General features: G+C 61.3%; 1 protein-coding gene across 1 annotated transcript in view; it reads right to left on the bottom strand.

Annotated features, from left to right (window-relative positions):
- Window positions 1-776, bottom strand: part of LOC102463830 (uncharacterized) — a 37,749-nt gene extending 36,973 nt beyond the window's left edge. Inside the window, exon 1 of the mRNA XM_075922998.2 lies at window positions 597-776. Within this exon, the coding sequence (XP_075779113.2) occupies window positions 597-672 (76 nt within the window). The 5' untranslated portion in view covers window positions 673-776. The remainder of the gene's footprint in view (window positions 1-596) is intronic.
- Between the last annotated feature and the right edge of the window lie 15,153 nt (window positions 777-15,929).

Raw genomic sequence — 15,929 nt, 5'->3', positions numbered from 1 at the left:
GAAACGCCCTACAGCCCCACACCCGGCCTGAGGCCTAAGGGGCGTGTCTCTGGGGAGCAGGTGCTGGCCTGGGAGGCAGCAGTGACCCAGCCCTGTCACCAGCCAGACCTTGTCACCGCGCTCTGCCTCAGTTTCCCTCTCTGCGCCCTGAGGCCGGGCCTGGAGGCGCAGGGCTGCCAGGTGCGGCCGGGCTGGAGGGGGGGGGCGTGACAGCGCACATCTGAGCAGCGCCTGGCTGTAACTTTGCAGGCGGCCTCGGGGCGACCCCTCCCTCCCCTGCCTTGCAGCGGGGAGCAGCAGAGACCCCCCCAGACGCTCGCTCCGCTGGCCCCCCTGCCGTGGGGGGGGGAACGGCCCCAGCTCCCTCCCGTGCATCCCCCCCCCCCCCACGCGCGCCCCTCTCCCATCGCCCTGCGGCGTCCGGCCGCGCTCCAGATGGCGCAGAGCCCCCCCCCCCCACGCTGCTGGGCCCCCCTCCCCCCCCTCAGCCCCTCTTCTCTCCCCCCCCCCGGGCCTCGCGCCCCTTCCCCCCCAGCGGGGAACTTCGCCAAGTGCCCGCGCCCGCCGGGATGCGCGGGCGGCCCCTCTGCGCTCACCTGCCTCCGCGGCGCGCCGGCCGCCGGGCTCCTGGGGCAGCGGGGCCCCCTCAGCCTTGGCGGCGCCCCCCGGCATGATGCGGCGTCCGGCGGCCCGGCCCGGCAGGCTCCCGCGGAGGATGCGCGCAGGCGGCCCGGCCCGGGCACTGTGACCTGCCCCCTCCCCAGCGCCCCGAGCGGCGGCTGGAGGCTGCGCGGTAGCCAGTGTCTCCGCCGCGCGGGGGGGGGAGGCTGCCCTGTCATGCTGCATGATGTCAGCAGACCCCCCCGGGGGGGGAGCAGGGTGTGTGCCAGGCACTGCGGAGCCGGGCGGGCGGGGGGCGGAGGCCGGGAGCGCAGAGCCCGCTGCCTCCCTCCAGGGCAATTGCATCAGCCCCCGGCCAGAGCAGCGCCCTGACACGGCGGGGGGGGATCACAGGAGGCAGCTTGGCCTGGGGGGCGGGCCGGGGAGCAGGTGGGGGCCTGCGTGGGAAGGAGGGGTGTGAGCAGGGATTTCCCTACACCCCCCATGGGGTGTATACCCCCCTGAATTTCCCCAACACCCCCCCAGTTTTGTGATCTGTGGTGCCATAGGGCCCACCTTCACCCTCAGGGACTCACCCCTCATCGGCCCTGACACCCCCCCCGTAAATTCGAACCCCCCCCATTTCAATTCCTGGGGAGGATACTGGTGTGGAAGCGCTGGCAGGTGGCACCCGTGCTCGCCAGCTCACAATCACGTGCATTCCCTGGTGTCCCTGTGCACACCAGCTCACAAGCGTGTGCATTCCCTGGTGTCCCCGTGCACGCCATCTCACAAGCGTGTGCATTCCCTGGTGTCCCCGTGCACACCAGCTCACAAGCGTGCACATTCCCTGGTGTCCCCGTGCACACCAGCTCACAAGTGTGTGCATTCCCTGGTGTCCCCGTGCACACCAGCTCACAAGCATGTGCATTCCCTGGTGTCCCCGTGCACACCAGCTCACAAGCGTGCACATTCCCTGGTGTCCCCGTGCATGCCAGCTCACATGCGTGTGCATTCTCTGGTGCCCCCATGCATGCCAGCTCACAAGCGTGTGCATTCCCTGGTGTCCCCGTGCACACCAGCTCACAAGCGTGTGCATTCCCTGGTGTCCCCGTGCACACCAGCTCACAAGCGTGCACATTCCCTGGTGTCCCCGTGCACGCCAGCTCACAAGCGTGTGCATTCCATGGTGTCCCCATGCACACCAGCTCACAAGCATGTGCATTCCATGGTGTCCCCGTGCATGCCAGCTCACAAGTGTGTGCATTCCCAGGTGTCCCCGGGCCCACCCCCACCATGAGAGGCCTGCGCACCCACCCCTGGGCTGGGATTGCGCCATAGGGCAGCGGAGGAGCGGGTGGGGGAGGTTCCTGCAGCCAGGAGCCCTGTGTCCCTTAGGGCGCTCCACTGGGCCTGGCCCCTGTGGATGACAGGCCGGAGACAGCAGCAGAGAGGCCCTCCCTGGAGCTGATCGGCCTGCCAGGGGCCCATGCGCTGTACACCACCCCCGACCTGCCGCTGACTCCTCGGTGCACCCCCTGGAAGGGAGTGGGAATCCCTGCTTGGCACCACGGTTACATAACGGTCTGGTGCCTTGGTGGGGAGAGACCGGCAGGTCCTCAACGCCCCCGTTCTAAGCGTGGGCCTTGCACGTCAGCGACCGCTGTGCCTCAGTTTCCCCATCGGTGCGCTGTGGAGAATCACACCGGCGTATTGAACACGGTGCTTGGGGAGTGCTAAGTACACAGGAAGAAGCCAAAGGAGGAACACTCGCCCTCTGACTTCCCTTCCTCCTCGTGAAATGAGGGTAACAGGATTCGGAGTAAGACGTCCGCCAGCTCGAAATTATTCCAGAATAACGGCTGGTTGTGCAGACACGCACTCTGGTATTTCAAAATAGGGTCCGTTATTCCGAAATAACGCGGCTGTGTAGACGTACCCTAAGATGCCACAAGACTCCTCTTTGTTTCTTCGTTTAAAACCCCTACCCCAGCATGGATTACGGTCTCTTCCCCTGACTCGGCCTCACCCTTTTGGCTGCTTGCAGCTTCCAGTACATGTGGGAGGGATCCCTCCGAGCTGAGCGGGTGCACAGTATGCTCCTCCTAGATGCTCCAGTCAAGAGCAGAATTGTCAGACGGAATTTGTTGGGGAAAAGTCCACATGGTTTCTGTAAAGGGGAATCAGGCCCCACAGAGCTCCTGGAATTCTTTGAGGGGATTATCAAGCAAGTGGACAAGGGGGATCCAGGGGATCTTGTGTACTTAGATTTTCAGAAAGTCTTTGACAAGTTCCCTCACCAAAGGCCCTTAAGCAAAGTAAGGTGTCATGGAGTAAAGTATCAGAGGGGGAGCCGTGTTAGTCTGAATCTGGGAAAACGGCGAGAAGTCCTGTGGCACCTTATGGACCAACATTTCAGTTCGTCTATAAGGTGCCACTGGACTCCTCGCCGTCATGGGGTAAGAGGGAAAGTTCTCTCAGGGGTTGGTAACTATTTAAAAACAGCAAACAAATGCCAGGAAGAAAGGGTCCATTTTCAGAATGGAGAGCGGTCACTAGAGGGGATCCCCCCGGGGTCTGTGCTGGGACCACCCCAATTCAACATATTCAGAAATGATCTGGAGAAAGGGGTGTGGTGACATGGCGGGTCCCCCCCGATCCTGCACCCCGTCTGCAGCAAGATCAGACTCCGCCAGCCAGGAGAATAGAAAAGGTTTATTGCTCCTCGCAACATAGACGTGACGTGGTTACAAGAGTCATAAGAACATAAGAACATAAGAACGGCCGTACTGGGTCAGACCAAAGGTCCATCTAGCCCAGTAGCCTGTCTACCGACAGTGGCCAGCACCAGGTACCCCGGAGAGGGTGGACCAAAGACAATGATCAAGCGATTTGTCTCCTGCCATCCCTCTCCAGCCTCTGACAAACAGAGGCCAAGGACACCATTTTATCCCCTGGCTAATAGCCTTTTATGGACCTAACCTCCATGAAATTATCTAGCTTCTCTTTAAACCCTGTTATAGTCCTAGCCTTCACAGCTCTCCTCTGGCAAGGAGTTCCACAGGTTGACTACATGCTGTGTGAAGAAGAACTTTCTTTTATTCGTTTTAAACCTGCTACCCATTAATTTCATTTGGGTGTCCTCTAGTTCTTCTATTTAGGGAACTAATAAATAACTTTTCTTTATCGGCCCTCTCCACACCACTCATGATTTTAATAGACCTCTATCATATCCCCCCCCCCCCAGTCTCCTCTTTTCTAAACTGAAAAGTCCCAGTCGCTTTAACCTCTCATTGTGGATAATTCTCTGAAACTATCCACTCCGTGTGCAGCAGCAGCAGGCAAAAAAGCAAACAGAATGTTAGGCGTCATTAAGAAAGGGACAGGCTGTGTCTAGACTACATCCCTTTTCCGGAAAAGGGATGCAAATTAGACACATCGCAATTGCAAATGAAGCGGGGATTTAAATCCCCCCCGCTTCATTTGCATAAACATGGCTGCCGCTTTTTTCCGGCTCGGAGCTTTGCCGGAAAAAAGCGCCAGTCTAGACGGGGATCTCTCGGAAAATAAAGCCTTTTCCGAAAGATCCCTTATGCCTGATTTTAAGAGTTCGTCACGCAATGCGCACACAACCTGTGGAACTCCTTGCCAGAGGAGGTTGTGAAGACCAGGACGTTAACAGGGTTCAAAAAAGAACTAGATACATTCACAGAGGCTGGATCCATCAATGGCTTGTAGCCAGACTGGGTCGGAAGTGTCCTTCGCTGCTGTTTGTCGGGGTCGGGAATGGGTGACGGGAGGGATCACGTGAGGATTCCCTGTTCTGTTCACTCCCTCTGGGGCACCGGGCTGTCGGCAGACAGGATGGGGGCTCGGTGGACCTTTGGTCTGACCCTGTGTGGCCCTTCTTATGACAATCCCTTATGGTTACAGGGAACGAGTCCCCATGTCCCTGCTGTCACATGGCAGTGAAAATGCCTTAAGGCCCCGTAGCTTTTCCAAGACCCCGGCATCAGCCACATGCTTGCCCCAGCCCTCTCTCCCTGGGGGCATTTGCACTGGCATTGCTACTTGTCCAGCACGGTGCAGGACAGCAGCTTCCCGCCCCCCCGCCAGGGATGTGGCTAGACCCGTATAATCCCCATGGAAGGTGATGCACGGGGAGGCAGGGGTCAGCTCCTCTCCCCCGGGGTCTGGGGATGTGGCTAGACCCATATAATCCCCATGGAAGGTGATGCACGGGAGGGGGCGGGGGGGGGGGAGAACAGCTCCCCTCCCCCAGGGTCCGGGGATGTGACTAGACCCATATAATCCCCATGGAAGGTGATGCACGGGGGGAGGGGGGGGGCGAGAGCAGCTCCCCTCCCCCGGGGATGTGTGTGCTAGACCCGTATACTCCCCATGGATAAGTGATACATGGGGGGGGGAACAGCTCCCCTCCCCAGGGTTCCAGGGCTGTGTGCTAGACCCGTATACAGTACTCCCCATGGATAGGTGATGCATAGGGGGCGTGAGCCCCTCCTAAAAACCATGGACAGGAGAAGCTGGCCAGCTGCTGGTGGGGGGGGGGTTAGTGTAGGCAGGGGGTCCGGAGGGTTCCCCCCCCACTCACGGCAGTGGCCTGCAAAGAGGAGCAACAGCCCAGTTCCCTGTGCTCCTCTAGTCGTGTCGCCCGGGGGAGGGAGGCCTGGGGCAGAGGGGGGGTTGTCCAGCCCTTCCCTGGACTGGGGGGAGGGCATGTGCCCCCCCCCGCTGCCCTTTCACCAGTCACCTCTGTCCCCATTTTATTGATGCGGAACGAGGCCCCGAGACTTGTCTCAGGTCGGCCAGGAGACCAGCTGCCCGAGATAGGACCCAGCGTTCGTGGCCAGCCCTTAGCCCTAAGCTGACCCTGGCATGAGGTTTGCCAGCCTGGGGGACTCATCCTGTGAGTGGAACACCCTCCAACCAGGCCAGTCGTCCCCCTGGCTCCTTGGGGGGGCACGGGACCTGCTCCGTCCCAGCCGCCCTTCGACAACCCGGCCCCCAGCATCCAGCGCAAGGCGATCCCAGCTGGGAGATGCTGCCCATGAAGTCCCGGCCCTGTTTGAAATCCCAGTACAACTCCCGCTGGCTCCCCGAGGGCCAGGACTTCACCGGCTGGCATTGTGCACTGGCAGATGAAGACGTATCGGAGCCCCAGGCCCAGTGGGGCCCCCAGATCGGCCAGGGCCCCGGGTGCTAATCCACCGCGGGCTTAGTCGAGCGAGTTCTTAGGGACTGTTGCCTGCTGGGGTTCATCCTTAGCAAGCCCCACAGGGCAAGAGCAGCGGAGGGGTTCCGGGGGGGGGGTTTCTGCTGCTGACAATGCCCTGCCCCCCAGGGCATGTGGGGTCCCATGTGGCTGCATTCAATGAAGCTGGTAGCACGGCATTGCCCACCACGCTCGGCTGCTTCTGCAGCCACCGCCAGCCACCTCTGCAGCGGCCGGGGGGATAGTTATGACCCAGTTCTGGCAGCGCGGCCGTTCCTGCCTTCCGGGGTGCTCGTCAGAGCGAGGCCAGAATGATTCATAATGGAACGGTGTGCCCCCCCCCGAGAACGCCGTTCCCAATGGGGGGGGCGGAGTGGTGTTCTACCGGGGGGTGGAGGGGAAACTGAGGCACCGAGCGTCACAGGGCCACGGTCTCGCAGCAGCACCAACTGCAAAAGAGGCCAGAGACCTCCAACACCCAGCCAGGGGTGTGTGTGTGTGTGTGTGTGTGTGTGTGTGTGTGTGTGTGATTGCTTCCCAGTAAGGAGCCGGCCTGCCTCATTTATTGGCGAGCGGAGGGAGGGAGGGGGGAGGATTGTCCATCGCCGGCAACTTTTAAATCAAGACTGGACGTGTTTCTGAGAGGCCTGCTGGAGCGAGAAGGAGCCCTCCGGCCGGCCGGATACAGCGGCTCAGGTCTCGGGATCTGTGCTCCAGGTCTAGTCAGTTTCAAACACGAGTCTATTGTCAGCCTTTCGGTTACTAGGGGCCCCCCACAACCAGGACCGGGCTGCAGTCGCACGGGCATCGTGGGGTTAACTGGGGAGCCACAGTGCTAGGCGCGGCTCTTCCCTTCCTCCACTGCCCAGTGTGAGGCCAAGCAGCGAGGCCTCGCCCCTCAGAGCCTGACGCCCCCGCCTGCCGTGCGGTGACCAGGGGGTTATTTTTGTGGTGTCTGGCACAGCCCTGCGGGGCTCAGGGCGCTGCACACACCCAGGAAACACAGAATTTGCAGCTGCTGCGGCCCCAAGCCGGGAACAAGCTTAGCCCAGATGGAAGGTGCTGGGGAAACCGAGGCACTGAGCTTTGCCATGATTTGCCCAGGCGGGACGCTGAGCTAAGAACAGACCCAAGCTCTCCCGGGTCCCAATCCAGTGAGCTACCCAGTAGACAACCTTGCTGCCCTGCTGTGCTCTGCTGCTGGGCCCAGCTTCGGAGCCCTGCCTCGTCTCCCATCCCCCGTGAATCCGCGTTAGGGAAGCCAACCCCCTGCCCCTCCCTCTGGGCCCATGTTTGTGGCTTCCCAGTTGGACTTTCCTCCCTCCCCTGGTGCCAGGGGAAAGACCATCAAACATCCCCTGGCCCACTAGGTCGTGCCAGGGAGAGCGAAACGCCAACACTGGTGACATGCTGCATGGAACCAAAAAAGTAGGCAACCCCCGTGCCCCCTGTGACGGACCGGGCCGGGCCTGGGCACAGCTGAGGGCGTCTGCTCAGGGCCAATTGCTCAAATTCAGGGTTCTCTCTAGCCCCCAGACTGGAGACCTTCCCAAACAGGCCACAAACCAGTCCCACAGAGCGCTTCAGCTGCCTGCCTGAAGCCTCACGAGCAAAACCCCTCTGACACCCCAGCAATATCCGTGCCCCAGATGACCCCGGGCCTATACACAGGTGAGGGGTCTTAGACCCCAAACTCACCTTCCCCAAACAAGTTCTGTCCAGTTCCAAGAAACCAGCCACAGATCCCAGGTCAATTTACACTCTGGATCTTACTCACAAGATCACGCTGAGCCAATTCTTTAGAATCTACATCTAAAGGTTTATTACTACCAGAAAGAAAAGCATGAGAGTGAGGTTGTTAAAGTATCACACATTACATGCATCGAATCTCCCAGTTCTCAATGCAGGCTTGCAGCAGAGATGTTATAACTGCTGGCTTAAAAGTCCTTGGTGTACATCCTACGTCAGGATGGGTCCACAATTCTTCCCAGCCCATGAATCCCTGCGAGGCCGCATCTGGTCTGGAGACCAAGATGGAGTCGGCCACATGGCCTATTTATCCCTCCTTCCTGGCTTCTTCCAAGCTGGAGACAGTCACATGATCGCTGACCAGGCACCTAGATTCCTTCATAGGTGGGTCTCAGGTACTTAAGAGACCTGTTGTCCCTGGAGCCTTGCTAATTAGCATGTCCATAGGCTGAGCCCGTTGCTCAACCACATACAGAGAAACTCCCAGTCTCCATACAGAGTACATATCTATAACTCCACACACAGACATTATACAGATATATGAAGAGCATGTACAGAATCAGTAGACAATGGGCTTTTGTTTGACACCTCACATGGCCCCCTTTGTAATACTTTTGGGGCAAATACTCCCCCATGGGTGCAGCAGTGACCCGGCTGCTCCCCTCAAAATCCAATAACATGACACCTCCTCCCCGCTGTCTCTTTGAGCGCGGGGGCTCTGGCGCTGCCTGGTTTGGTGCGTGGTAGCCAGAACGGCGGGGGAGCCGGTATGGTTGGTGGCTCGCACCCGCAGCGGGTTCTAGACAGGCCCAGGGAGGAGGCCGGGAGCCTGGTTCTGCGTTACGCCGGGGCCCGTTTGTTGCCAGCTCTCTGGCTGCGTGAAAGGAGCCGTCAAACGGCTCCTGACAGCAACCCCTGTGCCGGGGCTTAGCCCGCGGGGGGCTCCATGCTGCCAGCCCCTTGGCTGAGGGGTGCTCGGGAGCCCGTAGCCTTGTGGCTGTTCGGGGAGCCGCTCAGTGGCAGGTGCCGTTGGCCTGCAGAGAGCAGGACGCCGTCCAGCCAGAGGGACCCGCGGAGACCCCCTCCTGTCGCTGGCGGGTGGGGCACATGCTCAGCGCTCTGCCAGCCGGGAGAGGGCTGGTCCTGCCCCTTCGCTCCTCCCAGGCACCGCAGAGTCTGCCTCGCGGGGGTGGCCAGGCCCTGCCGGGACGTCAGGGAACCCAGGAGGGGAGAGCTGGGCGGGGCAGCTTCTCCCCAGACAATCACCCTGGGGCTGTTTGCTGATGGGGCTGGAACCAGCTCCCCTCCGGTCTGTCCAGCCCCAGGCATGAGAAGGGCTCTGGAGACCGGCAGGGGTGACCTCCGGCTCCGCGAGGCCGACTCATTCCTGAGCTATCCTGGGACAGGCAGGGAGCTCGCTGGTTCAAGCCCAGCCCTGAACGCCCCATGCAACGCCTGTTCCAGTCTATGTGTGTGGGGGGGGAGGTGTCTCCACCCAGGCCCAGAAGGTCCGATCCAAAGCCTGGTGTGACCGGTGCTCACCCCCGCCCCCTGCACTGCAGCAGCTCTGGGATGGTCAGGTTTGGGGTCAGACCTCGGCTGGAGGAAGGGGTCCTTCCACCACTGGGGCCAGGTGTGGGGTTCTAGCCTCCAGGGCTGTTCATCGGGCGGGGTTCCCCAGCACGGCCTGCCTGCCCCCCGCGGGGATTGCTCTTCGGATTTCACCTGCTCGCTCATCCTTTGCATCAGCCAGGCCCTGCCGCAGCCGGAGGCTCTCTAGCCTGGCTTGGATTGCTCTGCACTCTATTCCCCCCAGGCCCCAGGCCCGACTTCCCCTTGCTGCCCTCGTGCACTGCGGTGCTTTCGACCCGGGCTGTCTCGGAGCAGTGGGGCGCTCTTGCTCTGTGCCGCCTCCCCCGCCGCAGCAGCAGAGGGGAAAAAATAGCATTAGGACAGTGTGGAGGCGGGGCTGCCTCGGTGCCCAGCCGCTCTCCGGGGCTGCTTTCTCCTTTGCGCAGACACGGACATTCCTTGGTCAAGTGCAATGGATGGAAAATTAGCCTTAAAGGGGCAGCATGCAGTGAGAATGACTCTATGGTACAAACCCGCCCTTCCCAGCCTGGGTGGCTAACGCCTCGGGCTAGCCTGCGTAAAGGGGCCTCGTGCTCTGATTTGATCATCGCTGCGTTTGCTGCAGCTTGACTCAGTGTCAGTTTGCTGGAGGGCAGGGATCAGGTCCGGAGTGACCTGGACAGATTAGAGGATTGGGTCAAAAGAAATCAGATGAGGTTCAACAAGGACAAGTGTAGAGTCCTGCACTTGGGATGGAAGAATCCCCAAGCGTTGGTACAGGCTGGGGACCAGCAGTTCTGCAGAAAAGGACCTGGGGATTCCAGTGGAGGAGAAGCTGGATATGAGTCAACAGGGGGCCCTTGTAGCCAAGAAGGCTAATGGCATATTAGTCTGCATTAGGAGGAGCATTGCCAGCAGATCCAGAGAAGTGATTATTCCCCTTTATTCGGCTTTGGTGAGGCCACATCTGGGCTGAGTCTAGACTGGCCAGTTTTTCCGGAAAATCAGCCGCTTTTCTGGAAAAACTTGCCAGCTGTCTACACTGGCCGCTTGAATTTCCGCAAAAGCACTGATGATCTCATGTAAGGTTGTCAGTGTTCTTGTGGAAATACTATGCTGCTCCCGTTCGGGCAAAAGTCCTTTTGCGCAAAACTTTTGAGCAAAAGGGCCAGTGCAGCCAGCTCAGATTTGTTTTCCGCAAAAAAGCCCCTATCGCAAAATGGCGATCGGGGCTTTTTTGCAGAAAAGTGCATCTAGATTGGCACGGACGCTTTTCTGCAAAAAGTGCTTTTGCGGAAAAGCGTCCGTGCCAATCTAGATGCTCTGTTCCAAAAACGCTTTTAACAGAAAAACTTTTCCGTTAAAAGCATTTTCGGAAAATCATGCCAGTCTAGACACAGCCCTGGAGTATTGTGTCCAGTTCTGGGCCCCCCCACTACAGAAAGGATGTGGACGCATTGGAGAGGGTCCAGCGGAGGGCGACCAAAATGATTAGGGGGCTGGAGCACATGAGCTAGGAGGAGACACTGAAGGATCTGGGTTTGTTTAGTCTGCAGAAGAGAAGAGTGAGGGGGGATTTGAGAGCAGCCTTCAACTTCCTGAAGGAAGGTTCCAAAGAGGCTGGCGAGAGGCTGTTCTCAGTGGGGACAGATGGCAGAACAAGGAGCAATGGTCTCAAGTTACAGTGGGGGAGGTCTAGGTTGGATATTAGGAAAAACTATTTCCCTAGGAGGGTGGGGAAGCACTGGGATGGGTTCCCTAGGGAGGGGGTGGAATCTCCATCCCTAGAAGTTTGAAGTCCCAGCTTGACAAAGCCCTGGCTGGGATGGTTTAGTTGGGTTGATCCTGCTTTGGGCAGAGGGCTGGACTCGACTCCTGAAGTCTCTTCCAGCTCTGGGATTCAATGAATAGAGAAGGCTCGTCGGTTTCACTTTTTGAATGGCCCCTTTCAAGGCTCCCTCTAATTTTTTCATCCACAGGCAGAATAAATTGTGTTGCATGCACAGAGGCATGTGCAGATGTGCACCACCAATAGAAACACGCTGTGGGAAGCTGTGGGCGCTCTGCCAGTCAGCTGGGTGACAGCTAAATCTGTCCTGGGCTGCCGCCCACGTGCTCAGCTTACAGGGAACACTGGTCACTTTCACCTTCCTGCCTTGTCAGTTTCAGCTGCCCCTTCACTCCGCCTGGCAGGAAGGGAGGCTGCTAAGTTTGGGTTGCAGAAATGCCGGGATTGTTACTCTTTGCTGAGAGCCAGCGCCTGCTTCCCCCGACATCAATGGCACAACAGAAGGCCTGGGTTACGGGGCCGGATCCTGAGCGCCCAGAGCTCCGTTGAAGGCATGTCCAGCACCTTCCTTGGCAGCTTGTGCCATTCCAGACCGGGCTGGGAGTGATTCTCGGGGAACACGGCACCCCACTGGTGTGCACAAGTTTGGATCTCTCGGCTGGACTGTATTGCACAACTTATCTCTAGCTGGGGAGATTAATTCTCGTGCTGGAAAGGCAGCTACTCTGTCCGGGCGGCCGTGCATGTGTGGGATGACAGGGGTCTCATACCGAAGGACAAGATGCGGGTTTCACAGGGGTGTGTTTCGAGCACGCCGCCCTATGGTGGCACGAGAGGAGGTTAGACATCTTCCATACCTGCCGTTTTGCATGTGCTCCGAGGCCAGTGGGCAGGAGTCAGGGCCGAAGGCAAGAGGGATCTCACATTGGCCCAGCGAGCAATGGGCCGTGGGGAGGGCCAGGCTGCACCAGGGCGACCAAGAGTCTGAAGACGGGTGGTGGAGAGAGAGAGAGAAGAGGCGAGGAAGGCGGAAGGGGCCACGAGAGCCAACGCCGTGCCGGTTTCAGCGTCTGGCCCCTCGCTTCGCGCGTGGACCCCTGGGCTGCTCGAAAACGGGATGGTTTAGCCGCTCGTGGTGCTGCGGCGTTTTCCAGGGACCTGACCCACTGCAAAGCTTTCCCCGGTGTCATTAACGCCAGAAAGTTGCCAGCTGAGGCGACGCACCCACTGCGAAAGGCACCTCGGCGGCCGCAAACCAGACCCGGACGCGCATGACGCCCCTCGTTCCCGTCGGCGAGGAGCAGCTTGCGGAAGGGGGCAAGTCCAGGGGGCCTTGGCAGAGACAGCGGATGCAGAATCCCCCCCGGATGGGCAGCGAACATAAGCGCTCGCTTGTTGGGTGCCGTTGTCTGCCCCGGGGCTGTGTAAATCCTAGGGTGCACCAACTGGTCCCTGCTGCCGTGGACAAGTCCCTAATTACTCACAATTCTTTGCGAAGCAGGGAAATATCACCCGCCCCCTATTGCAGCTGGGAACAAGATCTGTGCGGGGCGTGAGCCTCCGATTTCGGGTGCACACACATGGCCCCGTCGTTGGGCGTGTTGGCCCACGCCATTTCCAGCTCTGCTCTGTGGTCCAAGCCACGCCTGTTACTTCTCCTTCCGCCCCCCACGGGGGGAGAACTCACCCCAGGCCTTTCGGAACGTCCCTCCCTCCCGCCGCAGTGTGTTAGCTGCTCCGCTGTCTCCTCCCCTCGCTGCCTCAGATCCTCTGCTCCGCCTTTCATCCGGGTCCCCCTTCCAGCACTGAAACCCCCATGGCGAAGGGGGCGAAGACCCGTGGGTCCGTGTTCTCTGCATGGACATTAAAGTGCCCATCATGGGGAGGAACAGCGCTTGGTCCTGCTTGAGCTGACCAGGCTGGCATGCATTGGTGTGCTCTTGCATTTCACCACATGGTTTGCTGGACTCAGACCCATGGCCCGGTTGGGAGCCAATCCCTACAGCTGAGCCTGACTTTGGCTCTGGGTCTGGTGGGAGGCCCAGCTGCTGGGTGACACTGTCGCCCGTTCCCAGCCTCTGACAAACAAAGACTCCGGACACCTTCCCTGCCCAGCCTGGCTAATAGCCACTGCTGGACTTGTCCTCCCTGAATGCATCCAGCTCGTTATCCAGATCAGCTGCTGAACAGACCCGGTCCCTCATCCGGGGTCCGGAAGGCTGTGTCGTGGCCCGAGCCTGAGCCTGCTGTCAGCTCTGCCTGGTGGCCCACCTGGGAGAAGCCACGTGTGGCCTCGCTCTGCTCCCGCGGTTTTCCCTGGGAGTGCAGGGCCCCGGCCCCGGCAGACGCGCCCGTCCGGAGAGCTCTCCTGTTGGTTCTCGGTGCGAGCAGGAGCTGGCCTGGGTCTGGACAGGAGTGGGAACCGCAGCGATCCCCCTAGCACAGCCTGGCTCCGGCCCAGGGGCCACGTCTCCAGTTCACGTCCTACGAGAGCCTCCGACTTTCTCCCATCCGGCCCTCGCGTCTGTTGATGTGAGTGGCCGGATCCCCGGACGCGGGCGGGTGCAGCCTCAGACCGGATCCAACCTGTGCTTAGCGTGTTGTTCCCAGTGGCACCCGCAGCAATGGGGGCTGAGGCAAGGGCCAGCAGCTGCAGTGGGGGGAGGAGCCCACCGACGGGGTGATGTTTCTAACCATAGACACCGGAAGGGAAGAGAGACATCCCAGCCAGGGCTTCACCCAGGTCCTATGGTCCCTCCCCTCCCCCCATCTCCTGCCCTTCACCCTTCCATCCAGCCCAGCTAATCGCTATGGGGCCTGACATCCCTCCCAGCCCGATGCACGGAAGATGCACGTCCTGGGGAGGGCGAACGGGCAGCGTAGCGACCACGCCGCCCTGCCCATATTGCCGAGGAGGGAGGGGCTGTGGTAGGGCAGCGGGCTCTAGTGTGGGGACCATGCCCATCCCCTTGGCGTCGGAGCCCTGCCACCCAGCCGTTGGTGGGAGCTGCTGTCTGACGGCGCTTGGCAGCCCCGTGTGGCACACGAGGCAGGAGGTGGCAGGTGCCTACCTCTTAAAATCCGCCCCCCCTTCGCGTTCCTGGCTGGCTGCCTTGGAGGGGAGGCCAGGGCGGGTGTGGGGCAGGCGAGTGGCAATTGGAGGAGCCGGGGAGGGGCTGGCGCGCTGGGGGAAGCGCACCCTGCTGCCGGTGCTGTAGCAGCAGACCCCCCCATGGTGTTTGCTCGGCCCCCCTCGCCTTCCCGGCCCGGAAATCTCCCCCCCAGCTCAGGGAGGAGCGGGCCGGCGGGGGCGCTGCCCTCCAGCAGTCAGATCCGGCCGTGCTCCGCCGTGTGTCCAAGACCCTGCAGTGCAAGGGGGAGCCTCCTTCGGCGAAAGGCGCAGGCTGCGGGCCTTTGGGAGCATGAGTGGGGGAGTTTGACCCCTGGGGCCGCCCCGAAATGCTGGGAGCAGCGCCGGGGGCGCCAGGCCGGAGCGTTCGTTGCAGCCGGGCGTGGGCGTGGGACGGGAGCAGGGAAAATAAATCACTGGCTCTTCCCAGTGTCAACCCAGCCTGTAACCATAGCAACAGACCTTCCCTGCGCACCCCGTCTCCATGGCGACGAGGGAAATCAGGCATCCCACATAGCAACCTGGGGAAGATGGAAACTCTGGGATTCCCCCAGCCCTTGGCCCAGCGGAAGGGGCTCTGGGACGGGGGGAGGGACGCACCCCGTAAACGTCAGCCTGGAGCTGTTCCCCACCGCTGTGAAACCAGCTGCTCCGTCTCCGGGGTGCTGCTGGCAGCTCCTGGCCGTCGCTCCGCCCGGGCAAGGCTGGGGACAGACTCGGCGCAGCTACGGGCTGGCTCGGGGCCCCCCGCCTAGAGCGCTGCAGAGGGGAGGCAACGGGGCTGGATTCCCCCTTCTCCGCCTCTTCCCCCACCCCGGGGGGGGGGGCCGCTGCTCCAGCTGTGAGGGCTTTGGGGTCCCTGGTCAGACCCATCCCTGCCCCTCACTGCTCCCGACTCAGGGGAGCACGGGCAGGGGTCTAGAGACACTAGAAGTGGAGGGGAGCCGGAGAGGCCGAGTTCAGTCCCCTGCCCTCGCGGCAGGGCCAAGCACCGACAGCCAGGGCCACGAAGGCCCTATTAGCTCACCCGAGCCCAGCATGCGGACACAACCCCCTCGGCTCAGCTGCTGCGAGGCCCGTGGCAACGAGCCCAGCCGGCCCCTGCCCGCTCACCCCTGCCCCTGCGGCCTGGTGAGCTGGGTCCGGCCCTGGCAGCTCACTAGGGTCACAAGGCTTTGGGGGTGGGGCAGAGCGGAGCACGGTGCTGCCGTGCAGGCGGCTGGAGAGCGACAGCCCCGGATAGGGACGCGGGGCGGCCCACAAACCACACGAGGGTCTAGGAGCCCCCCAGAGCGCGTGGCTGCTTTGGGATTTCTCTGGAGCCAGAGGATACAGAAGAGCCGGTCCCCGAGGACACATGCTGGGAGACGGGGATGGGAAACGGGCAAAACCAGGCCCCAGCTGCCGCTCGCCTCCTGCAGACGCACGACCCCGTTTCGGCCCGGTCGCAGGCAGCGCCGGGGGCTTTGCAGATCCAGCTCCCCTCTGTGCTCGCGCGGCTTGAAGAGCAGGGGAGCTGGCCAGGCCCCTGGGGGCCACTGCTCTAGTCAGCTGGAAGGCGCTGTGGGATCCGAAGCGAGCACTGGAGCCTGGGGCTGCACTTAATCCACGGCCTCGCCTGCGGCCGACTTCTGCGGCGTGCTGGGCGCAACAGGCCAGAGCCCCCCAGGGCTCCCGTCTCCCCTAGGAACAAGCCAAGGGCGCGAGGCCTGCCCCCCCCAGACACGACCCTGCATCGGATCCAGAGCCGTTCCGCCGAGCGCCGCTCCTGAGCCTCCTCCCTCGCCGCAGGGCTGCTGGGGCCCTCAGCTGGCAGGGCCCCTCTCAAAGTGGTGTGGAGAGGCCCCCGATCAGCC

The sequence above is a fragment of the Pelodiscus sinensis genome, chromosome 2, assembly GCF_052426305.1.
Source record: "Pelodiscus sinensis isolate ZL-2025 chromosome 2, ASM5242630v1, whole genome shotgun sequence".
In the NCBI taxonomy this organism is placed as follows: Eukaryota; Metazoa; Chordata; order Testudines; family Trionychidae; genus Pelodiscus; species Pelodiscus sinensis.
This window is presented reverse-complemented; position numbering and strand designations above follow the sequence as displayed.